At 38.0% G+C, this 18,136-nt stretch overlaps 1 protein-coding gene across 2 annotated transcripts in view; it reads left to right on the top strand.

Moving 5' to 3' along the window:
• The window catches only part of LOC106884480 (TIMELESS-interacting protein), a 20,223-nt gene extending 5,721 nt beyond the window's left edge, over positions 1 to 14,502 (top strand). Inside the window, exons 3-9 of one of the 2 annotated variants that reach the window (XM_014935882.2) lie at positions 3,573 to 3,666; positions 5,151 to 5,226; positions 7,550 to 7,672; positions 8,188 to 8,295; positions 10,677 to 10,853; positions 12,298 to 12,460; positions 12,780 to 14,502. In XM_014935882.2, the coding sequence (XP_014791368.1) occupies positions 3,573 to 3,666; positions 5,151 to 5,226; positions 7,550 to 7,672; positions 8,188 to 8,295; positions 10,677 to 10,853; positions 12,298 to 12,460; positions 12,780 to 13,330 (1,292 nt within the window). In that variant the 3' untranslated portion in view covers positions 13,331 to 14,502. The remainder of the gene's footprint in view (positions 1 to 3,572; positions 3,667 to 5,150; positions 5,227 to 7,549; positions 7,673 to 8,187; positions 8,296 to 10,676; positions 10,854 to 12,297; positions 12,461 to 12,779) is intronic. The other variant, XM_052972231.1, reaches the window with a different exon arrangement.
• The last annotated feature ends 3,634 nt before the right edge of the window (positions 14,503 to 18,136 follow it).

Genomic DNA, 18,136 nt, shown 5'->3' with positions numbered 1-18,136 from the left:
ACGTTAAACGATGATGATGATGATGATGATGATGATATATGTATCTTAATAAAAATATACACACTCATATTTTTCCTGTATGCATCACCATGCCGATGTATACCCACTGACCCACCCACTTGGAAAATATATATATATATATATATATATATATATATATACGCACATACACATATTTGTGAGTGTCAACATATTTGCTGTCATTATTGCCAACCATTGTTCTCTGGTCAGTTTGCATCTTCATCCCTGATCAAGCAGACCAATGATCAGAGATATTCTGACTGTGACCCATTCAATTTTCTTCTCCGAGCATACTACATTTTCTATTGTATCCGAGTTTTTAAAGACAGGCTATCATTTGAGGAAGATTTAGTTGTTTTTTCTTAGCAGAACCAGTTATCACAGAGGCTCATTTCATTGACCGGTTTTGGTACTGGTTTTTCAGCTTATTGAGGGTAGGGTTGGCAGAGTTACTTCCCTTACTCAACCGCTTAAATCACTGACAGCTGTTTTGTTGGTTTCTTTCGAATATAACATAACAATATATATTTCTGGTATATTTATTTCATCATCTAAGAAGAAATGTAAAACTATTTTATTCCATTGCTGAATTCCAGATTAAGAATTTAAAACAATAACGTTTGATGTAATAGCAGTTTCTAAAGGTGTCTCAAAACCGTAAATTTTATGGGAATATGTAATTGATTTAATTAACTCCTAATATTTGATTGATACTTAATTCTATCGAGCAACACAACCTGATGTATTAGCAATTCGTAAGAATGTCCCAAGACCATAAATTCTGTGGAACTGTATAAACAATTTGTCTTGGGTACGGTCTTAAATTGCATCCCTGGTTTGGAACTTGTAGGGTTTTGAGGGGTGTGGAACTACCTCTTAACTTCTGTTGTTCCCTGGTCTACTCTGTCAGGGTGTCAGCTATGGGGTAACTGACATATAACTACCTGAGCCAGAGCGCATTGAAATCATGAGATGCTGCTTTGTGGATGTGAACTATTTCATCAAATGAATCTTATTGAATCAATGGCGAACATCCAGAGATGCTGAGCAGATGAACAGACAAGAAATTGTCAACAGCCAGGATCAACCAGTTCAGTTAGCAAACCACTGCTGTCATCTGTGGTTGTAGAGTGCACAGATGTATTATTTCAGCTAATGAAAGAACAATGTTGCTAAAACCTAGTTCAGATATTCATGCTTCATTGCTCAATTGGGACATCTTGTAACATGGAGGTGTTGCACAGATCTTGGTAAGTCAGCCAACCAGATGATGATGATGATAATAATTTAATCTGATCCCCAGTATGTTATTAGTTCTTATTCTGAACAGCACAATGAAACAATAATGAATTTTTTGAGTGTTCCAAGGCCACAAGTTTTGTAGGAAGGAGTAATCAACTTAATCAATTTAATTGGACTTGTTATTTCACTGCTAACTAATTTATATGAAGCAACATAATCTGATGTAATTAGTTGATGTAATTAGCCTTTTGTTGTCATGTTTCCAATGAAATACTCTTCTTATAAATATTTTAAATAATTTTGAAAAGAATCAAGAATTTGGAGAGATTTTGTAAACTAATGAAACACTGGTAGGTTGATATCATAGGACCAGAGGTTGTCTCGGATTGGAATCAGAGGTAAAGGCTTTCTTAACATGAGTTCGTATCTGATTTCAGGTAGATAAGTGTTATAGTACCAGAGGTGGTCACAAAAAAGATTGGCTTCTCACAACCAGTGCTGTAAACAGTGTCATGAAACCAAAACTGGTTTTATAGAACTAAAGAAAGTCTCAGTTGATTATCATTGATCTAGATGTGGTCTGAGTTTGGTATTCTAGGACCAGAGGTTGTCACAAGTGGGTTGGTACCTGGTCAAGTAGGTTAATGTCAAACACCCAGAGTTAATTAAAGACACAGGTGGTCTCAGAGGTAGGTTAGTATCAGAACTGTATATAATTTCAGATAGGTTGGTTTCAGAACCAGAGACTGTCCAATGTGGATTGGTATCTGATTTCAGGCAAGTTAGTCATTAAACTAGAAGTTGTCTCAAGTGGGTTGGTATCAAAACTGAAAGCTGTCCTATGTAGCTTGATATTTGGTCTCAAGCAAATTGGTTATAGAACCAGAGGTGGTCACAGAAGGGTTGGTACAACAGAACCAATGGTTCTACTTTGGCATCATAGAACCAAAGTCTCAAGATGATATTAAAGAACTATAGGTGGTCTCTCAGTTTATTATCACAAATCCAGATGTGGTCTAAGATGGGTAATATAAAACCAGTGGTTGTCACAGGTGGGTTTGCATCTGCTTTTAGGCTGGACAATGTCACTCAAGCAGAGGCAATCACAGACAGGTTGGTATAATAGAAACACAAATGGTCTCAGATGCCACAGACATGAGGGTAGTCTTTGGATCTATAATACTAAAGTTGGTATTGTGGAATCAGAAGTGTTCTTATGTAGGTTGATATTGCGAAGAATAAAAACCAAGAACTCTGCAACAACATGAAAACATAAACCCATCCAGCCATTTTCTCCACTCACTATTCCTGGAAGGGTCTTTGGGGTGCCCACTCCATTGGGTCCTATCAGATGCAGCTGCCATGTTATTTTCCAGCTGGATTTCCAAGTGTAACCAACCAAGATTATAGATATTATCTTGCCATTTTGTACTTAGTCAATCCCTAGGTCTCTTACTGGTTGGATCAGCTTGAAGAATCTGTCTTGCAATTCTTCCCTGTAACATTCTAATCTCTTGTCTGTGGTACTGGAGCTGTGACTTCTCAGTTCAGTGAAGCAGCAATTCAACCTGAAGAGACTTCCTGATCTCTGAGCTACACACCCTGTCGAATAATGTTACTCCAGAGATTCTTTGGAGGAATCCATTTTGGACTCTTGTATTCATGATCTATGTGGTAAGAAGCTTGCTTCCCAACCACTTGGTTCTGGGTTCAGTTCCACTGTTTGGCACCTTGGGCAAGTGTCTTCTACTATAGCCTCAGGCTGACCAAAGACTTATGAGTGGATTTGGTAGATGGAAACTGAGAGGAGCCCATCGTGTGTGTATATATATATATATATATACATATATATATATATATACACACACGTGTCTTTGTACCTGTGTTCTCCCACTGCTTGACAACTGGTGTAGGTGTGTTTATGTCCTCATAACATAGCAATTTGGCAAAAAGAGACCGATAGAATAAGTACTAGGCTTAAAAAAGAATAAGTCCTGGGGTCGATTTGTTTAGTTAAAGCCCTTCAAGGCAGTGCCCCAGCATGGCTGCAGTCAAATAACCGAAACAAATAAAGGAGTTAAAGATTCTCTGTTGATCATTCTCCAACATTCCTGGCTGTAGATGAGGACAGACACGAAAATTAAACTGAAGATTGCAAGTTTGGCATTTTTTTCACCAACCTCTTGTCTTCTGAGGATTGCATATTGGTGCTTGCACTCGACTGTGCCAGCTCCTGCAATTCTAGCATCCAATTCAACCTCTTATTAAAAAAAGAAAATGTTATTGGTTTGTTTTATATCCATTTTTAGAAAATACTTTTGATGCTAACATCAACAAGAAACTTGCAAAAGGTGCTTCTAAGAAAGTTGTTCGAAATCCTCGGCCTAAACTGAATGATGTTCGGTGAGTTTAAACGGTTTTTTTGCAACTTTTCAAAAATGTTAATTATGGTAAAAGATTAATGGAATATTTTATTTGTTTATTTTGTGGGTGTTTCAATAAATGATTTACATGAGTGCTTCTGAAACTCTCAGTTTTTTAAAATCCATTATAAGCAGTAGTAGCAATATTAGTTCAAAATATCAGTCTGTGTATCATACTCAAAGCAGACACATCATTGAAAGCCTTATCATACATTTACATATCTCTTGATTTTTATTTGTTTCAGTCAAGAGATTGTAGAAATACTGGAGCAGTGTTTTGAAGGGTTAGGGTTAGGGTTAGACAAATCGACCCCAGTATTTTAACTTTTTTTAAACTCTAACACTTTTTCAACAACCTTTTGCTATGATTCAGTGTCCTTCCTCACACACTCTTATTTTTAATGTATGTACATGTATTAGGCCGGAATAATTGAGTTCTGAGAACTTCTTTGACACTGGTGTCCACTGTCCACAGCATCACTCTACTATAATCAGATTTTATAAGCAGAGATGGTATATATTTGGTTTTGTTTATTAACTTATTCTCATTCTGAAGTCTGTCACTATTATTATTGATGTTGTTGTTGTTGTTGTGATTGTGGCTGGCAGGTGGGTTTATTTTAATATTACATTAAATTTTTTTTTTTTAAGATTATAATTTAATAGGAGACAAGGACTTATATACTGTACAGATACATTTTTTGTCCCTTCTCCCTACCATCGTACCACTTCTTTTGTGCCTACTATCCATGTAAAATTTCCCCTCCCCCTCCTCCAGGGGATGATACCACCCAGTTAGAGAAACACTGATCTACAGGAAGTTGTTGCTTAGCCCCCAGGTCAGCCCTGATCCTGCTGACCTGTTATTAAAGGTGTTCCACTTGTAACTGTGAAGAATCTTTTGGTTTTTTTTTCCCTTCAGTTTAAGTGAGTCTACATTATGTATGTCTACTTGTCAATCTGTCTAACTCTCTATCAATCTGTCAGTCTACCGACTTATCAATCTATCTATCTGTCTCTCTGTTTATCCATCCATCCATCCATTCATTAATCTGTGTTGAGTTAGTAACTTCACAAAAAGTGATACTGTCAAATATATGATGCTGTCAAAACAACAATATATGATGTCATTGACCTAGACAATTAGAAAAAAAGAAAAACTAAAGAAGGAACCTTTGTGTGGTCACTCAATCAGCTATAAATAGCCAAATATCTTTGAAGTCACTCTGCCATTTCAAAAATGGAAGGCCATGCTAAATAATGTATTCCTTCATGGCAACATACCACTAAAAAGGTGGGATGGTCATGAATTGGTTGTCTTTGGTTATAGGTCTGTTCATTTATGAGTAACTTGATGTTAAAACATCTAGAGTCTCTGCAGATTTGGGTTTTAATAAACAACAACAACATCAATCATGTAAACTAGAACATTCTAAAACCAGGTTAAACTTCTTACTTTTGAAGACTGAGTGGTGAAAGAGGAATTGCACTATTACCAAAACTCTTTAAGGATGTGACATTCAAAGGAAACGGTTACGAGGTAAATGCAGTGTTTTTTTTTTTTGTTTTCACCCCACTTTTTTTTTTACCATTTATTTTCATTTTCTTCAAGATTCTTGGGTCAAATACCTTTTAGTATTTACTCTGGTGTTTTACATTCAGAGTTCAAATCCTGTTGAGATCAGCTTTGTCTTTTAACCTTCTGGGGTCGATGAAATATTGTACTGGTTTATATTTAGTTGGCTAACCTTTCCTTGTAAATTTCTGGCCTTGTACCTTTCTGGTGTTGATAAAATACACTCTGTAAAGTGGTTGGTGTTAGGAAGAAGGGTGTTTTGTTGTGGAAACTGTGCTGAAACTGGAAAATACAATTGTTCTGTGGTCCTTCAGTATTTCAGAAAAAGAACTGAGCTACACTGTGACGCCCATCCAACCCAAACAACTAAGGAAAGCTGGTATAAACTGATGATGATGATGATGATGATATATGTATTTAGTCATGGCTGTGTGGTTAAGATGTTCACTTCCCAACCATGTAGTTTCTGGTTTAATCCCACTGCATGGCACCTTGGGCAAGTGCCTGCTATGACAGCCCCAAGTCAATCAAAGCATTGTGAGTGGATTTGGTAGACAAACTGAAATAAGTCTCTCCATCTTTTATTTCTCCTCATCTAGCCTTTCTCTAGTAAGAGCATAAGCTCAAAACATTAACCCTTTAGCATTCAGATGTTTCTGTCAAATCTAATGCTTATTTATTCACATTGTTTTGTATTAATCCTTGCATTACTTTGTAGCCTCTAGATTTCAATGGTGTGTCTGTATATTTTTAGAGTGACTTCATTGGGTAAATGTAAGAGGCTGGATCTAGACAGCTTGATCATAAAACAGGTAGAATATTTGGGTCGGATATGCTGAGTTTAAATGCTAAAGGGTTAAAAGCTTTTTCCATTTTTCCTCAGTATCAACCTAATGCACCTTCTTTATTGTCCTTTCTCCTTGTCTCTGCATTTTCTTTATTCTTGAACTATATATATATATGTGGCACATAAGATGTACCATCCTGAGCGTGACCGTTGCCAGTACCGCCTGACTGGCCTTGTAGGGTTTTCGAGCGAGATCGTTGCCAGTGCCCCTGGACTGGCTCTTGTGCGGGTGGCACATAAAAGACACCATTTCGAGCGTGGCCGTTTTCGTGCGGGTGACACGTAAAAGCACCCACTACACTCTCTGAGTGGTTGGCGTTAGGAAGGGCATCCAGCTGTAGAAACTCTGCCAAATTAGATTGGAGCCTGGTGTAGCCATCCGGTTGCACCAGTCCTCAGTCAAATCGTCCAACCCATGCTAGCATGGAAAGCGGACGTTAAACGATGATGATGATGATGATGATATATATGCATGTATGTATTATTTCTACTCTAGGCACAAGGCCTTGAAAATTTTTGGGGAAGGGGGCTAATCGATTACATCGACTGCAGTGCGTAACTGGTACTTATTTAATTGATCCCGAAAGGATGAAAGGCTAAGTTGACCTTGGCAGAATTTGAACTCAGGACGTAGTGGCAGACGAAATACCGTCAAGCATTTTGCCCGCCATGCTAACGATTCTGTCAGCTCGCCTTTATATACAGTATGTATGTATATATATATATCTCAGGGGTTCTCAACCGTTTTTTATCTATGGACTCCTTTGATTGCTATTTTATTCTGATGGACCCCCATCATCATTCATTGTTTAAAAACTAGTTTTATAGAAACTTCTTCCAAAATTCCCTTTATGTTTTCTCACACATTAACTTTTGTAGGTTGAACTGTGTAAAACGTTGGAGAAAGAGTCTTAGCTGTTCCTTGCAATACATACCAACGCACAAATCTAAAGCAAAATTTTTTCAGATGTCCTTAAAATAGTATTGTGGATCTCCAACTTACTTTTTTGATGTATGAACCCCCAAAAATCTTATATGGACCCTGTTTATGTAAATTTTTATCATTCACTTGAATTACTTGTATTCATTATATTTTCCCCTGAAAGACATAAAAGGCTAAGATGTCCATGATATGATTTGAAATCAGAACCATGAGTTAGACTAGCTAAGTAAAGGGTTATATTTAAAACTTTTCAAGGCGGCAAGCTAGCAGATGCGTTAGCATGCCGGGCAAAATGTTTAGCGGTATTTCATCTGTCTTTACTTTCTGAGTTCAAATTTCCCACGGTCGACTTTGCCTTTCATCCTTTCAGGGTCGGTAAATTATGTACTAGTTGCGTACTGGGGTCGATCCCCCAAAATTTCAGGCTTTATGCCTAGAGTAGGAAAGAATATTTTTAATATTTCTTTTTTTTTTTTTTTTTTTTTTTTTTCCCCCAGGCAAAAGATCTTGACAAAACTCTGAAGATTTTGGAACACTGGGCTCACAGACTTTTTCCACCGATGATGTTTTCTGATTGTCTTCAGCGTATTGAAAAACTTGGGACTAAAAAAAGTGTTCAAGTTAGTGTTCTTGATTCTAACTCTGTCTTGTTCTAATTTTGGGTTCAATTTTTATTTCTGTTATGCTGGTCATAATACAGTATAAGTGTGGCTATGGTTAAAGAGAAAACATCTGCCATATTATATATATCTACACACATGCTAATATTGAACGGTGAGAATGACTGCTCAGCATCACTTTGACAGATAAATATTCTTTATTTGTGGTATTTTCATTCAAAATCTAGAGAGCATCAGCATCTCCTTGTTGTACGCTTAAAGAATTGTGAATATGTTTTCACACAAAACCATTGGTTGTCTTGTTAATCCACAAATAAGGTATGTATATGTATATATACATGCACACACCCATTCCAGTATGGAAAACATGTTAAATGATGATATGTATATATATATATATATATATATACACACACACACACACACATATATATATATGTCATATAACACGTGTAAATGTGCACCTATACCTTATGTATTTTTCTCATTCTCTCCCTACTTTTCTTGTCTTGCAGTCATGTATTAAACGCATCCGACTTGACATGCCGGTGCTGGATGATGACTTTGTCTCAAACCAAGTCGATGATGACGATGACGGTAACCCAAACAATACTACAAATGCGGTAAGAGTTTGTGTGGGGACATCACAGCCAGTGTCTGTATAAAAGAGGCCAGAATCATGTGATCTGATAGTCCTGGCAGCTGAAGTAGTGGTGATTGTCTGCCACTGGCAATAGCCTCGATGTGCTTTTATGCACCAAATAACCAAAGAATTTTTCTTTCTTGGCAAATATTACAATATTTGTGTGTTCTAATGCAGCATTCACTTTTAAGTGGTGAATGTGTGTATATATTATAAACCTACCTATAGACACACACACAAACATGTAAACTACATTACATTTAAAATTCTATCTTACAGTTAACTAAATTAGCATAGAATGATGATTTCATTTTTTTTTTATAATTAAGATCTAAACTGTTAATATATGAATGCGAAAGGGATAGTTGAATAACTGTAAACCTACTTTTGGGCCACCCTGTAGATATAATACATCTTCATTGTTCATTTTTTTTAATATACTCTGTGATTAATACACCAAAAATAATTGGTATTCTATGTTGGATTTACAAATTCTCCTGTCACAAGGAATAAAACAACATATGTGGATTGCTATTGTACCAACCAGACAATTTAGTTAGCTGGTTTCTATTCCCACTAAGTGCTTAAAGAGGTATTCATCTGGGTTTATTCAATCCCTATTTTCCTCCTGGGGCATGTAAAATGCATTATCCATATGTGGTCGATGCCAGTGCCCCCTGACAGGCTCCATGCCGGTGGCACACAAAAAGCACCATCTGAATGTGGTCGATGCCAGGTCTGCCTGACTGGCTCCCATGCTGGTGGCATGTAAAAAGCACCATCCAAACATGATCGATGCCAGGCCCGCCTGACTGGCTCCTGTGCCAGTGGCACATAAAAAGCAACCCCTAGACTCTTGGGGTGGTTGGCATTAGGAAGGGCATCCAGCTGTAGAAACATTGCCCAACCAGAATGGAGCCTGGTGCAGCCGCTGGCTTTCCAGACCTCAGTCAAATCGTCCAACTCATGATGATGATGCTGAGGTCTGGAGAGCCAGTGGCTACACCAGGCTCCAATCTGATCTGGCAATGTTTCTACAGCTGGATGTCCTTCCTAATGCCAACCACTCCAAGAGTGTAGTGGGTGCTTTTTGCATGTCACCAGCACGTTTTCTTTCCTTTTTTGAGTGTCCGATAACACAGTACTTATTCCACATCCTTGCGTTGGTTTTTCTTGCTTGTTCTTGTTTAGATTGACTATATATATATATAATATATACACACAGTTGAAATTATAAGAATTCATAAACTTTTGGGTGAAAGTGAATTCAGTTTTGGAATAGTGGATCTTGAAGCACATAAAGTTATAAATAATAGCAAGTAACTATTGGGTTGAATACCCTTTTGGACAGAAAAAGTCAAAAGCTGCCTTGGTAGATTTGCAACCAGATATTTACATGCTATTCTATATATATATATATATAGAAACTCTGCCAAATTAGATTGGAGCCTGGTGTTGCCATCCGGTTTCACCAGTCCGCAGTCAAATCGTCCAACCCATGCTAGCATGGAAAGCGGACGTTAAACGATGATGATGTATATATATATATCCATACATACGTATACATGCATGCACATGTTTATATATACATCTTTAGGCACAGGTATGACTGTGTGTTTAAGAAGATCACTTTTGAATCACGTAGTTGGCAGTTCAGTCCTATTGTACGGAACCTTGGGCTTCTACCATAGCCCTAGACTAGCTAAAACTTTCTGAGTGGAATTGGTGGAGGGAAACTGAAAGAAGCCTATCTTGTATATGTGTGTGTGTTACTGTCTCATTTGAGTGTTGATCAAAATACTGTGCAGTTTTTGTTTTTGGGTCTTTGTGTTCTGAGTTCAAATCCAGTTGAGGTTGTCTTTACCCTTTATCCTTCCAGAGGTCAACAAAAAAGGGGCAAATTGGGTGAGCATTGAATGGATTGCCTTGTGACAGTTCTTCTGACTCTGTTCTCTGAGTTCAGCTTTATCTTTCATTCTTTTGTAGCTGTTCATGAAGGCCCAGCCCTGTTCTAGGCTCAGTTCTATTCTTTCTCTCTTTCTGTCTGTCTGTCTGTTTGTCTGGAGAAAATTTTCTTGAGCAGAACGGGTTTATTGAGGTTTAAAAAATGTCCACGATATGCTGTGTGTAATGGCAAGTCTAAAGCTAAATACAATACCCCTTAAATACTAGGCTTGATATAACTGACTATGCCCTTCCTTCATATTTGTGAGAAGCCTGTTTTAACACAGCTGTCTCCCCTATTCTTGAATATAGAAGGGCCCAGGAAACACTATGGGTTGTGCTCACTGTTCCTTCTGAACTATTTTTAACAGGTAAAACTATCTCTTATGCATCTCTATCTTTTGTTTATTTTTACAGATGCAAATGGATGAAGTAACTGCTGCTGAAGCTGCATGGAATGAAATGATGCGATCACCAAACAACAACAACAACAACAATAATAATAATGGTGTGTCCAGTACATCGTATCTTACGTCTCCTCCTTCAGGCTTTTCTACTCCATCAACCACCAACCATCCACCATCGCAAGTTACTGTAAGATTCTTTGTTTTAAACATTACATATTTACTACACTTTTTTTTTTTTTTTTTACTCTTATACATGTTTCATCATTTACATCCATTTTCTATGCTGGTATGGATTGGATGGCTTGAGTGGAGATGGTATGGCCAGGGGTTGCCCCAAGTGCATGACCAGGCTGGAGCATTTCCCAAGCATGACTAACTGAGACTACAGATATCATCCAACTATCTCATTCAGGGTCTCCTGCCAGTCAGCTCGGTTTGAAGACTCTGTCATGTGATTCTTTTCCTATGGCATTCTATTCACATGTCTCTTGTACAGGAGCTGTGATCTCTCAATGCAGAGAAGCACTGGCTTGATCTGGAGAGATTTCCTGATCATTAAGCTACACAACCTGCCAAGTAACATTGCTCCATAGATCCTTCAGAGGCACTGCATTTCATTGACTTGTGTTTGTGAGTGTGCCTATTGTTAATGACACAGGCATTTATGGTACAGCATCCACTTCATTGTTAGGCTATAAAAAAGAGAGTAAGTTGCACCTTCTGCCTGTAGACTGGGATGGCATCTTGGGCAAGTGATGGTAACCTCATAGCATCCTGTGCCAGGAATAGAGTAGCGACAGCAGCAGGATGATGAATAACCAACAAGGTGGAGGAGTCCTAGGCCAACTGCTTATAATTCCCCAACATTTTCTTCAAAAAATGAAATTGCACGAAGATCAACGGCTTGAAGGCTGCTGTGGCCAAGCAGAAGATCTGAACCATCAGACAACAGTTGGGCATCAACTAGCAAGTGAGCTGTTACTATGGGGCAGCTTCATTGTTAACCATGCTTGTTGTACTCTTGTACTTCACTTGGTACTTTACATGGAGGCCCTGAGAGGCAGTCTGGTGGAGGATGACGCCAACTGCCTTACTCTTCATGCTAAAGCATGATGTCCAGAAAACTGTCTGGACAGAATAGTCAACATCAGCTTATGACAGACAGCCATCGCTGAATGACATAGGCATAAGTATGTCATGTCTCTGTGTTTTACACCATACTGCTTGACAACCGGTGTTGGTTTGTTTACTTCCCTGTAACACTTGCAGTTTAGCAAAATGACTGATAGAGTAACTCACAAACTTTAAAAAAAATACACGTACTGCAGTTGATTTTTTTTTTTACTAAATCCTTCAAAGTGGTGCCCCAGCATGGCCTGACAAACTGAACCAAGTAAAAGAATTACAGAAAGAATACTTTATTAATGACTGCTAATTAGGGTTAATTATTATTTTAATTTAATTTTTAATGTATTAGTAATTTAGAATATTTGTTTGTTTATTTTGTTTCACCAATCAACTCTCAGGCAATACAAACCTCAGTAAGGAGCAGTTACCAAGAGCAATGGAAAACGGTGAATTGCGGGAAAACAGGGTTTTTAACAAGTGTTTCTTTTAACAAATTATTTCAGGTTCTTTCTGTAGAAATGAAAGAAAAGATTGCCAGGAATAGACAACTTGCTCTGGAAAGAAGGGCTGCTAGATTAGCTGCTAACCAGAACACTCCCCAAAGACAGAATGCTCCCCAAAATGAGGAGATTAGATCTGGCAACCAGAAGACTTCCAACAACCAAAGTAATTACTTTATAAATTCTCAATGGTGTTGTCTCTATGTGTGTTATATGTACCTGCGTTGTTTGTGTGAGTGTGTGTATATATTTTAGTGTACACACACAACACACACACGTACATTTTTATTTGTGACCCTGTTTTTTTAATGTGTCTCTAGAGATTATATGGTATAAATGTCTGCTTGTGTGTAGGTATGGATGTATCTGTTTCTGTTTTCTCTCTCTTTCTCTCTTTCATATATATATATATTTATACTCACACATACACATATATATATAAGAACTGTGTATACAGTTTAAACAATTATTTTCTGTTTTTCTAGATTCTTCTTTCACTGGAACACCTATACCATCTGACCATTCTTTGGTAAACTCAAACAATCCAGACCATCTCCAAGAAGTCTCCACAAGGAAAACACTCTCCCAAGAAGATGGTGACAGTTTCCAAAAGACAGTTTCTGGTTTTAATGGCAAAACAGAACAAACACCTGGATTGTGTGAGGGTGTGACAGACGTGGATCAGTCAACTGTGGAAGAGAATGGTGTGTGTCGGAGTGTGACAGACATGGATCAGTCAACTGTGAAAGAGAATGATGTGTGTGAGGGTGTGACAGACATGGATCAGTCAACTGTAAAAGAGAATGATGTGTGTGATGGTGTGACAGGCATGGATCAGTCAACTGTGGAAGAGAATGATGTGTGTCAGGGTGTGACAGACGTGGATCAGTCAACTGTGAAAGAGAACAATGTACTCCAGGGTGTGACAGATATGGATCAGTCACCTGTGAAAGAGAATGATGTACTCCAGAGTGTAACAGACATGGATCAGTCAACTGTGAAAGAGAATGATGTGTGTCTGAGGGACAAATGCTGACTGTAAGAAAGCAGGCTAACTCAGATGAATCTGTACAAACTGAATTCCATCATCTTTCCATCTTGTTGCCTTGTCTGAATATTAAATCTCCATTAGAATTCCTCTGCAGAAACAGAAAAACAATTTTAATCCTTTTGTTACCAAATTCCTGTTTGTTTTTTTCTTTTTTGCTAATGAAGAATGTCATTAAGTTGGTGTTTCGTAAATAAATGAACATAAGTTTTGATGAAAGGTTTTAATTGAAATCACTTTAAAAAAGGAATTGTGTTTCATGGGACCTAGTTTTGATGGGTTTCAATTCAAAGGAGTTGAACCAGTGAGATTTGTTATTCATCTGGAACTAATAACAATACCATAAAACTGTAGGTGCTGGTGTGACTGTGTGTTAAGAAGTTTGTTTCCCATTCACATGTTTCCAGGTTCAGTTCCAGCTGAGTGACATCTTGGGCAAGTGTTTTCTACTGTAGCCTTGGGCTAACCAAATCCTTATGAATAGATTTGGTAGACGGAAACTGAAAGAAGCCTGTCATATATATATAATATATGAGGCACAAGCATACGCACATACATGAGTGTGTGTGCTTGTGTTTCCTTGTCTGGAAATGCTGTCCAAACAAGGAGAGGCAATGATTGTTGTAAATGATTGTCGTGGTCTTACAAGCTGTTATTTATTTCCAATATTCTGCGAGAAGACGTCTGGCCATGGAGAAATATCACCTTGATTGGAAACAGGTGAGGATTGACAACAGGAAGGGCATCCAGCTGTAGAAAATCTGCTTCAATAAATTCCATCCAACCCATGGAAGCACATGATAAAATGTGGCTGATGATGACTAAATAATTGTATAAGTAGTTCTGTTCTAGTTTTTTGCTGCAGTTTGTAAGCCATGGTAAATGATTCCTGCCATGTCTTTGGTGAAGATGGATCCTTATTCTTGTGTGGATGCGTTTTGATTCCATCCACTCCCCTCCCTGAAATGCTTATTTTACCTTTTTTTGTCTTTGAAATCCGTCTTCAAGTTTTAACACCCACCCTACTTTGTTTGTAATTTTTTTATTGTATATTTCTTTTCTCTTTTAAATTGATTTATGGTTCTTTGCTGCAAACATTAAAAAAAGAAGAAAAAAAAGAATTTTTAAAACTTAATGTTATTAAAGAAATATAAAATGTACTTTATTATTTTTTTATCTTTTACTTGTATATTATTTATGCGTATTTGTGTCTCCTTATCTTGACATCATGTGATAGTTGTAAATAAGTGTCACAGTGATGCAAACAGTGTCTTTGTTTCCAGTATTCTCCAGAAAAGATGCATGGGGAAATGTTATCTTGCTTGGAAACCAGTGAGGGTTGTTGACAGCAAGGGCATCCGGCTGTAGAAAATCTGATTCAAATAAACTTCTGATCTATGCAAGCATTGGAAAAGTGAACTTTAAATGATGACGACGACGACGACGATCGTCATCAGGTTGAGCTTGTTGCATGGATGGCCATGACTCATTCTCTCCTGTCCGTTCAGTCTGCTATTGCACTCAGTTGTTCTTTGCGAGTGCACTTAGAATCCTTGCACAGTTGCTTTTCTGTAAGTTGATGTGGTCTGCCAGCATCTGCAGAGCCATACTTCAGTTCCCAAAGAAGAGTGCCACTGATCTTACCCTTTGCTCTCCAGCAATATCCAGCAAATATAGTTCTTTCTCTGAAAGTGGTAAATTATCTTAGAGAAGTTCTTTCGTAGAGTGTTGTTTCCAGATGTCCAGAGCAGCTCAAAGCATTCATATATAAGTTCTGTCAATTTTCTTTTCAAACTGCTTTGTTAGAGTCCATGTTGTACATCCTTATAGCAGAACTGACTGCACAGCTGCCTGAAAGAAATTTCATTTTAAATTTAATGGAAGCTTAGATTTCCACATTGTTGATAATTCATTTAACGCTGTCCAGGTTTTGCCATTTTGGACATGAACATCACTTGCAGACGAATCCTACATTGCAATTTTATATCTAAGGTATGTGAATTAGTCAACATTTTGCAAGGATTTTCCAGATGTGAAGTTAATTTAGCTGCTCTGGTTGTACATCATATATTCTGTGTTGTCTGAGTTGTAGAGACCAACATCTTTAGCAGCATTTACAAGATTGTGCAAGAGAGACTGCATCCTTAACTTCATCTGGTAGTAGCATCACCTCATCAGCATAGTTTGTTTCTGTGATGGTCACAGTCAGAAAACATCTGCTTTTGCTGGTTAAAGAGTAAATCTTTTGTCCTTCATCTTGTCTACAGAGGTGCATAGCACATAATCTAGGCATAATGAATAGGTAGGGTGCCAAGATGTCATCCTGGATGACACCAGCCACTATGACAGAACTCTATGTCACCATCTGGAGAATGAATTTAATGACATCCAACGATAAGTTCCTTAACTAGAGAATCAGATTCTGATTTTTAAAACTATCAGATTGTCAGAGACTCGTCATCATTTAATGTCTGTTGTCCATGCTGGCATGGGTTGGACATCTCAGTAACTTGAAACATAAAGAAGACAGAACCCTGACAATGAACAATAGTTAACTATTTATATATGCTCTATTGTTCTGAAATCAGAAGAGGTGACTAATGAATGTACTTGTTAGAAATAGTAGGGAAATGTCCCTCAAACCATACCCTTTCATCTAAAATACAGAATTCAATGGACATTGTGATGTCTGACATACAATAAGCTGGAATGCCTTTGTTCCTAGATCTGTTATATCAATATGACCTGATGTTAAGTAACACCAACACTACTGCTACCATCACCAGAAACCCCATGTCCTTAAACGCTTTTAGTTGGGGTTGTACGAGCAAGATGTCATTTAGATTCACACAGTCTGATATATGGAGAGTTGGTGTGACACACTACCCTGTTTCAGATGGAGCTAAACAACAGCACCTGAGTCTTGGGAGCCTTTAGTTTGAGCTGCAAAAAAATTAACCACCTCAATCCCTCCAAAAAAATAATTAGTATACTTCTTTGTAAAGTGGTTGGTGTTTATGAGGACATCAAGGTGTAGAAACTTTGCTGAGGCAGACATTAAAGCATGATGCAATCTTTGGACCTGTGTGAATCCTGTGAAACAACCCAAACTATTTCAGCCTGAAACACAGGCGTTAAATGACGATGATGATGATGAACTCAGTGCTTCAGTGGTGGTCTAAATACTCTACTCAGTTTGACACGTGAAGCTAGACAACAATATCAACATTGTCTACCATAATTCCGAACTCTGAGTTGTTCCATGTAAATAACGGTGTACAGCAGTGAAGGCTGAGGGGTTTTGAAATTGTACTCATTGGAAATGCATCAAATTTCTTTTGCTGGATTTGAAGTCTTTTTCAGTTTTTCTTTTCTTTTTTTTTTTTAATCTTCTATTATGAACTGTTATGTAGCCTCCAAGTCAGTTCTAACTGCTCGAACCTGTGTATCAATGATACAAAGGGCTGCTGAAAAGTACCTGAATTTAAGGCTATTGTGAAAGACCTGGATGGAAGCCCAAAATTCTAAATTCTTTCACAGAGTTTAGAAAATTTGAAGGACTGCAGCAGTAAGCGTGTGAAACAGTGGAATGTATTGAATAAAATCATGATTAACTGATCCTCCTGTATTTTCCTTTATCCAAAGCCGTTATCTTCTTAGCACCCTTTATATAATTATTTGAAGGTCAAACATCTTTTGCTAGCCGTCCATCTTACAAGGGAGGTAACTCTCATTTTATTGGATTCATTCCCCTTGGTTTGCTCTGCGCGAACTAGCGGTTTGGTTGTTTGGCTCACTATCGTTATGTCGTGGGTTCAATTCGTGGACCAAGTAGTGCATCGTGTCCTTGAGCAAGGCACTTCATTTCACATTGTTTCAGTTCATTCAGCTGAGTGCTGTTGTAGCTCTCTTCCTTTGTTTTGCCACATTCTGGATGTGTCACTCGACTAAGTAAAAGGTGGCTGAGTTCAGAGTGTGCCTGTGTCTTCTCGTGACTACACAGGCACCTAAAGCAATTAATGAAAGCATGGTACACATTACTGAGCCATACTCGTTCATGGCCGGTCGCCGTCTATTTACTAACTATAGTTACCTGTCATCAGAGAGGTAATGTTGCATATGTAATTAATTGATGATTAAACAATTTAAGTGGTAAGAAGTTTACTATCCAAATACAAAATTCTGGGTTCAGTTCCACTATTTGGCACCTTGGGCAAGTGTTTTCTACAATAGCCAAAGCCTTGTGGATGGGAGTTAGGGGAGACATGGTTGCAGAAATTGTCTGACATCCATGACTGAGTTTTGCTTGTGGCATGGTGCAGAATTCTGTTACCAGATAGGGTCTTCCAGCAACAACCCTCTTCAGCCAGGGCAGCACTACCTCCTCCAGGTACTTGATGCAGGCCTCCGTGTTGAGTGTGAGGCCGTGTGGGAAGATAAATGGAGGCATAACGTCGGCATCACTAGTGATCACTCTGAACTCCATGATGTTGACTGGATGTTTGAGTTTTATCACTCTCGGTACATGCCCTCAGGTTGCACTGTACTCAGATTAACATTCAAACACTCTGAAATGTTCGTATTGGAGCTTCTGGCACGAATGCCAAGCACTACAGCATATCATTTCCAAATTTTTGGCAGAGTGAATTGCGTCATGGTGCTGTTTTTCTCAAAGATGGTGCATGACTGAACCCATTATACTGTGTCGTCAACAAAATCAAAAACAAGCAATGTATATAAAATGGCAACATTTTACTCATTGCATCCCGTATATATATATATATATATATATAT

This window comes from Octopus bimaculoides, chromosome 12 (genome assembly GCF_001194135.2).
Source record: "Octopus bimaculoides isolate UCB-OBI-ISO-001 chromosome 12, ASM119413v2, whole genome shotgun sequence".
NCBI lineage: Eukaryota > Metazoa > Mollusca > Cephalopoda > Octopoda > Octopodidae > Octopus > Octopus bimaculoides.
Note: the sequence above shows the minus strand (reverse complement) of the source record. Positions and strands in the feature narration are given on the sequence as shown.